General features: G+C 46.9%; 1 protein-coding gene across 7 annotated transcripts in view; it reads left to right on the top strand.

Moving 5' to 3' along the window:
* Positions 1-7855, top strand: part of Trim2 (tripartite motif containing 2) — a 112290-nt gene that overhangs the window by 52009 nt on the left and 52426 nt on the right. The window contains exon 1 of one of the 7 annotated variants that reach the window (XM_050158784.1): positions 4540-4795. The exons of the other annotated variants lie outside the window; for them this stretch is intronic. Within the exon in view, the coding sequence (XP_050014741.1) occupies positions 4793-4795 (3 nt within the window). The 5' untranslated portion in view covers positions 4540-4792. Of the gene's footprint in view, positions 1-4539; positions 4796-7855 lie in introns of those variants that run through there. 7 annotated transcript variants of the gene reach the window in all.

The raw sequence follows: 7855 nt of genomic DNA, 5'->3' as shown, positions 1-7855 counted from the left end.
GGGGAAGGAGGAAGAGAAGGGAGGGAGGGAGACCGGGAGGGAGGGAGGGAGGGAGACGGGGAGGGAGGGAGGGAGGGAGGGAAGAAAGGAAGGAAGGAAGGAAGGAGAAGGAAGGAAAAGGAAGAAACATTCAGATAATGAAGACCCATATAGACTGCTTAGAAAGATACTGTTCTTTGATGACAGACTTGAAGAGGCAGGTAGTGAGGATGAGAGGCAGGTCCTCCACTTATTCCCCTCAGACAAGGTTTTTTTTTTTTTTTTTAACCACCCCCTTGGGCTTAAAGCACTGAGTTACTGGATGCCCAGTAAACTCAAGCCTGTTCCCCGCCAAAAGGCACTGTACGTCTACAAGATCGGGAGCATCCGCTAAGCCTCTGGAACCCAGAGGGGCGGGAGACACCAGAGCCTCAGTCCCAGAAGGGAAAGGGCGTCAGCTGAGAACGCAGGCGGTGCGGGATGTCCATCCAGGGCGATCCCAGTCACTCATAGTTCAGAATGCTGTCCTCTCAGCCCTGCTTCCGCCGGCCACGCCCATCCCCGCCACTTGCGTTGTTCTACAAAAACGTTTTAATTCCTTGTGAGGAATAAGGTTAGCCAACGAGATTCATCGAGGAAGGGAGAGGAAAAAAATTTACAAGCAGAGCCATCACTATCTTGGAGAAGGACAACAGCTTACTTTAGCTGAAGTAGGGCTTGCTTCCTGGGGCGGGATTTGTTGCCATAGAAACGGAAGGCGTGGCCATGCAGAACCACGAAGTTCCTGGAGCTGTCAGCTGAGGCTGTCTCTGATTTTTTTTTTTTTCCAACAGTAGAGCCCAGGAGGTGGGATTGGTTGCGTAGTACAGAGGAATGTGTGTCAGATTCTCTCTGATCCGCACGCTAGTGTGAAGGCCCTTTATTGTGTAGACTGCAAGAGAAGAATGTCCTTAGGAGAAAGGCAGCCGCCCAGCAAGGCTGTCGGCTGCCTCTGACCCAGTCACCCACTAGTGTCTCCTGCGGGCAGTCTGGGCTCCAGGGTGCCTCTGGGTGTGGCTAGCCTCGTGGTTTCTAGGTAGGTCCAGGAGGCAAGACCAGATCCTAGCTTTGGATGGTGCTCTGGTTCAGTGGCAGAGCCCTTACTGGCAAGACATAAAGGCCCCAGGCTCCATCCCTGTACCAACAACCAGGGACTTCTGTACCCAGCCCAGCACGGATATCATCATCAGGAACCCAGTTAGTACTGGAGATTCCATTCCAGCTGTGGGAAAAAGACATTCCGCTTTGAACTACACACAGCAAACAGCGGTAGAAACCAAAGAGCAACTTCGTTTGTGAGCTTTTGCCTTTGGTATCCTCGGAGCAATACATAGAATGGGGCGGGTTAGACACGCCGTGAGGACAGCTGTAAGTTCACTTACTCCGCTGTATACAGAGTGGAGAGCTGAGGAAGATGAGTCCCCTAGATGCACAGAGCTCACAGCCCCTTTTCCCACCGTCTGTCTTCTTAGCTGTTGGAGGCTCGCGTGTTTACCACTGCTCCCCACAAATAAGCCAAACTGAGTGCTTCCCATTGAACTTAAACTCTAGAATTGTAAGGAAGAATGTGGGGGAAATCTAGAGGACTCTCAGGCAATCCTGCATCAGCCTGGGCTTCGTGATACCTCTTTACCCAATGTAGATGTTACAGGTTGAATCGCGTCCCCTTTGCCCAAAATGCATTGAGGTCCTAACCCTTGAGAGCTCTGTTTCTCTCATTTAATTTTCTGTGCCTGACACACCAGCTGGAACACAATCATCTGTGAACTGGACACATCTTTAGCGGCAGCACCAACACCAGGCCAGTTCTGATGGGAGCTCTTGGGTTGGAACAATTGTTCCTCACCATCGTCCTTCATGAGAGTTGGGCATTAATTCTCACAAGAGTTCTTTGAAAGCAGAATGGAGTAATGATGACACAGGGCAGTTTCTAAGTGTTCTGGTCTCAGGTTGCCCACTTTTCATTGGTTATATCCATGATGTCACTGATACAAATACCTCTTGAGCCAGCTGGCTTTGTGTGACTCTGGAATTGCCTGGTTACCCTCACTGCTCTTTCTTATCCACTAGGGGCGCCAGGCACAGATCGCATCTACTCTGTAGCAGCCACTCCTCCCTCAGCTGGGCATGTAACCATTTGTAAACTTTAATCCATACTAGAATAATCGTAATACTTGCTCCTACCTTTGGAGAGGTCTGGTTTGAAGTTCAAGGAGAAAATCTATGATGAAAGCCCTTTATAAATCATAAGTCCCTCATAAGATTTGCCTCTCTCTAATGGCCTCTGGCCCAATTAGTTTTCAATTGTGAGATTAATATATTTACCTTGCATCGTATTCTGCCACTTACTGCTTTATAGGAAAATTTCATCATTCTGCGTCTTTTATGGAATATCTATTATGGGACAAGCCTTGCACTGGGGCCTGGGAGGTTTGAAGTAAAAGATAGAACCTCTCATAGCTTTTAACCAGGAATGCTACAGAACTTGCAAGAGTGGCTCCCCGACCCAATCTGAGGGGGAGAGCACCTAGCAGCTGGAGGAGGAGCCAGAGGAGCCTCCCTAACAGGAGTGGTGACTTTGAAGGAGTGAGGGAGTTGAGCAGGGGAAGGAGGTGGGGAAGATGTACATTCTTGCCAGTGGTGTGCCAGCGTGGGGAAGAGGATTTCCCAAAGGAGATGCTGTTGACAACTTGTGTGGGACTCTCCCATGTATTGAAGGGTGTTTGGTACCCCTGTGCCTTGCACTAAATGTGAGCAGTGCGTCCACTTCTAACCTACTTTCTGCCTGTGTAGACTTCTTCTTGTAGGGAACTGGAATACAACTACATTTTTCTGTTTTAATTCATGACAATGAAATAATGTAAAATATGTTACTATATGTCCAACCTTTCCCATTTAGCACATTTTCAAAAGTTTATCCACCACAGCATATATCAGTATTATATTCTCTTTATTAATAGTATCCCATTATACGAGGGTAGAAATTTGCTATTTTATTTATTTATTTATTTATTGAGGCAGGGTTTCTCTGTGTTGCCCTGACTGTCCTGAAACTTGGTATGTAGACCAGGCTGGCCTTGAACTCAGTTATCTACTACCTCTGCCTCCTGAGTTCTGGGATTAAAGGTGCCCACTGCCCACCTGTAATTATACGTTCTTACCAGTTGGTGGATACTAGGGATGTCTCTGACTTGGGGCTGTTCTGAATAATGCTGCTTGTCACATTTGTGTGCAGGGTTTTATGTAGGCCTATGGCCTGCCTCCGAAGTTTGTAAGACCAATTCTTAAAACTACAAAGCCGGTTCCCCCCTTTTACCCGTTTACAAAGTCCCCTCCCTAAAGCCATCACTAATGTGTCTAACTTGATGGGTTAGGAAATGACGGTGAAGAAATCAGGCAGCAGGTAGGGCTTGGTCCTCGGTCTTATTGCTGGTTATTGTAGTTTAAGGAGGTGCACGTATTCGACCCTAAAATGCCATGCCCACAGTGGCATGTCCTGACGTTTCCGAGACCTGTTGATGTCACTGGATTCTCAGCTCCCCATCCCACCACATAACCTTCACTGACCTCTGGCATCCAGTGCTCCTTTAAGGGCTCAATGCAGTGCTTACCTGTATGGAAAGGATGGGTGCCATCAAATACGTAATCCTATTGTTTAAATAAAGAATTATTAGTATTGTCTGTCTCTATCGCTGTGAAGAGGATGGTTTTGAATTCTAATACACAAGGTTTTTGTTCTGCAGTATTTGTTACACTATAGAGACCTAAGGACTGTTAAATAGGCACGTGTTGGCCATTTTGTGCTCTTAATATTTTAAGTACATTTATTAATGACTTGATAGGAAATCAAGTTATGGACATAACGGTTTGTCAGGTTTCTCAATCCGTAACTGAAACATTCATCCCCAGAAACAGAATAGAGCCCGTGTTCCCCCGAATCAGAGTATGTGCCAACTACTATTTATTTTTCTCCCTTAATGATTAGAACTATAAGACTCAGAGAAATGGCCTCTGTATTGTCTGACTCGGTGGAACTGCATTGCACAGACCTTTTCCTGGGAGATGCATTGGGTGGGGTGGGTAGAAGGGGCCGTGGAACCGAGGTGATTCTGCCTTTTAAATATCTGCCTTCTTTCAAGCTACCTGCAGCATCTAAAGAAACAGATTTCAGTTTAGCTGATGAAAATGCATGCTGTCACACCTACTAAAACACTCCTCCAAATCTGAACTTTTCATCGCTTCTCGAATCTATTCTTCCTGCCTCAGCACTGGCTTATACGACCAGCATAGTTTCTGATTCGGAATGCTCTTGGGTGGGTACCCGTTTTGTCTGCACGCTGGGAGACTGGTGCTCCCCACGCCTCCTGGGGTTAATCCTGCAGTCGGGTTTGGGGATGGAGCCTGGCAGCCTCGCACTGGAGCACGCTAGCAGCTGACTGCTGACTCAGAGGGGAAAGCCAGCCACCCGCGAATCTCTTTGCGGCTCGCTGCTGCATCCCTATCCCACAATCCCTTGCTGCAGTGTGGCTTGCTGCAGTCTTTTCAACAGCCGCTGAGAAAAAAGATGTCCTGTAAGATAAAGATTGATTGGTCTGAATTCGGAAGGGGGTCTCCTACTTGTTAATGACCCAGAAACATTCCTGCCGACTTTCCTGAGCCTTCTCTCGTTTCCTCCGTTTTTTTTTTTTTTTTCTTCCTCTGTCCTGTTCATGAGCTGGCACGTCTCTACTTAGAGCAGAAGATAATGCTGGGCTTCTGATGATGGCTGCATTGCATGGTAGGGAATTTTAACCGGTCTGTTTGCATGGTGTTTCCTAACTTGAGACGGCAGCAGGACTGTGCATTGTTCTTTTGGGTGGCCGCGGGGCTGCAGCCGAGGCAGCCTAGGGGGGGGATGTCTTTCTTTACCTTGCTGACTTTTCTGTTTATCGGGAGAGATGGGTAGGTCCTCGGTGTTCCGGATGCTTGCCGTTATTTCTGGGGATAACTGCTGGTACTTTCCTGGCTTCCTTTTCGTGGTGATGCTGCATGCTCCTTCATCACAAAATAGGGGAAGAGCCCACTCTGCCTAAACAAAAGCATCAAATTAGCAACTGTGGGGAGAAAGCTATTGTGAACGGATTAGATTTTTATCCTCATTAGCCGCTATTTTAGTGTTACCTTGGTTTATTTCAAGTAGAATTACATCTCCTGAGTCTTGATGTCGGGATGAAGCATAGAATTTGCAGGATTCCTTCCTGGGTGCTCCTAGGTGGAGGATGTGCGTTTCCACCCTTCCCCCACCCGGCTCTCTGCCCTGGGTTGAGCTCCTTGCCTCCGAGTTACCATTGGAAACCCATTCATTCATAATGCATGACTCGACCCCCTGGATTCTAGATGCCACTGAGAGTGGCAAACACACATCATCAAATACTTCTTTCTGACAAATTTTCCTGCTATGGAAGTCCAATCAATTCTGGGTGGAGCTCAATGGAAGAACTACGCAGAAGGAGAGAGATCCCTGGGTTGGCCCTTAGTTCTGCTTCCTCGAATCATGGGTAATTTTTGTATCAGTTTTTTTTTCCCTGCAAGAATGCCCCACCCTGACATTAATCCTCGTTGTACAGCAATAGGAAAGCCAGTAGGAAGGCTATTTGTTTCCAACTAAAAATTGAATGTTGAATGAATGAATTCCGGAACCAAAAGAAAATATTTGTGTCAGAAGAAAGGGTGGGTTAGGTGTCACAGCTTACAAGATACAGACTCAGAATGAGGCATTTGGAAGCTGCCAGTTTTTCTGCTTTATTCTCCATGAGTAAATCGTTAGAGGTTTTAAACGCTGTAATACAAAGAGAGCCATTTGTTTGCTCAGATCCCTAAGCTGGATTCTGCATCACGCAGTGTGGAAGTGATTTCCAAAGGACTCCCCTTGTTTTTAGGCAGGTGCTTTGCTAGTGCTGTCCTGACCCACTGTCCTGTTAAATAATTCAGGCCACTGGGGGGCCAGGCGGCAAGCACACAATGAAAAGTTTCACGTGTGCTGTGGCATGGAGAAGCTCCTGGAGCCTAGCCCTCTAGCCATCACTAACAGCCCTTCCTGGCCCTCTGAAGAGTTCTTCTGAAAACACAAGCGATTTGCATTGCAATGATTGTGAGACAATGTAAAAAAAAAAAAAAAGCTCCCTGACAGATCCATTGATGAATGCACCATATTTAACCCACACAATTTTAAAAACAGACTGGCGGGCCTGTGCACCTTTTCACCTTCTATGAATGTTATAATCCTAAAATAGCTTAATTTTTTTAAATGTGGGACAACAAAAGATTAATGGGTGCTATGGGTTATGGAACAAAGTAAAAAAACATTTATTCTTTGTCTCAAAAATGAAAATACCCTTCATTTGGGTAGCTTTTAACATTGATTTGTCTAAATTCAATATTCTTATTGGCTTGTGTTGCATAGAAACCCTAAATGTGAATCCATTCTTTTTAAATTACCGAAGCTAAAAATTTAAGAATCTCTTTGCCTCTTTATTTCTCTGATAAGACTAATGTGTGCTAACCAAATGTTTTTATATGTTAAAACATCTAGAAGAGAAAGAAATACTTTAGGTTTTTTAAAAAAAAAATGCTGCAAATTATCTTTGTCTGCCTGCCAGAGGGGGTGGGGATATGATTGTGTGTGAACCCCTGCCTTGTTGAGGACCCAACCCAGGCCATGTGCTTGCCAGACAGGCACTCTTAGAACAACGCCCCCAGCCTGGTCCTGGTCGACTGCTTCTCAGTTGTAGCAGAGTGATTTACTCGAGCATCTGTAGTGGCTTTAAAAAGATGCTTGGCTGCCGTCTGTCTCGTTCCTACCACGGGAGGTCAGAGCACCGTTTGCTCCACAGTCAGCGGCCAGGAGGGCTTTTCTGAGTCTTTCTATTGTGTGAGTTGTCTGAATTCAGTGGATCAGGTACCCCCTGAAACTCGGAGCCTTGCCTTAGAACCGAAAGTGAGGGGTGTGGGGAGCCAAGTTTTCAAATAGCATCACTTGAAGGAGCCACGTGTTGCGACTGTTTCTATGCCAATCTTCCCGGCCACTTCTCGGCCTTGTTCTGCCTCCAGTTTGGAGATCTTCCCTTTCTCCGTTGATCCCTTTTTATCCTTTTTCTTGAGACTTGTTACCGAAGAGAGCACTTACTCTGACTAAGAGCAGAAACAACGTGCTTCCGATGCACCAGAGGTAAGGGAGGGTTATTGTCACACTGGCTTACGTTTTTGGGGAGTTCTAAGGTGAAATTCTTTTCTCCCTTTCTGTCAGTCCCTCCCAGCTCCCAGAAGGGGTCCCCAGTTCCTTAGCAACATGGCTGCTCCCTGCCTTTCTTGTGGGTGTAAAACCCTCAGCTGCTTTGTGTAATCCCCAGAGGAAGCCTAGTGGAGCCCTGGCACAGTGATGGATGTGGGGAGAAGAGACCCCACTCATCTCGATTGTCCCAGGGCATCACAAGGTAAATACCAATTAGCTCAGCCACTTAGCTCTCCTACACAGACAGACTCAGTCCTTTGGAGCCGTGAGAGTCCAAAGCAAAGCTTCAGGGAGTGAGGGCTTGAGGAGTTCCGCTTAGAAATAAACTTCCATATGGAGAAGCCAGTGCGTCGAGGGAGGTTGTCATCCATCCGTCCCTGGCAGTGGGAGCAGGGCTTTGAGGAGCTTGGGCACACCTTTGCCTGGAGACAGACTGAAGTTAGAGGAGAGGCTCTCAGCCTTCAAACATGTATGTGTTCTCTCTCTCTCTCTCTCTCTCTCTCTCTCTCTCTCTCTCTCTCCCCTCTCTCTCTTTTTCTTTCCCTTCTCTCTCCCCCCTCCCTCTCT

Source organism: Alexandromys fortis, unplaced genomic scaffold (genome assembly GCF_014885135.2).
Source record: "Alexandromys fortis isolate MF-2015 unplaced genomic scaffold, M_Fortis_MF-2015_v1.1 scaffold_102, whole genome shotgun sequence".
Taxonomy (NCBI): Eukaryota; Metazoa; Chordata; class Mammalia; order Rodentia; family Cricetidae; genus Alexandromys; species Alexandromys fortis.
The sequence above is the reverse complement of the archived record's forward strand: the minus strand, read 5'-3'. Positions and strand labels throughout refer to the sequence as shown.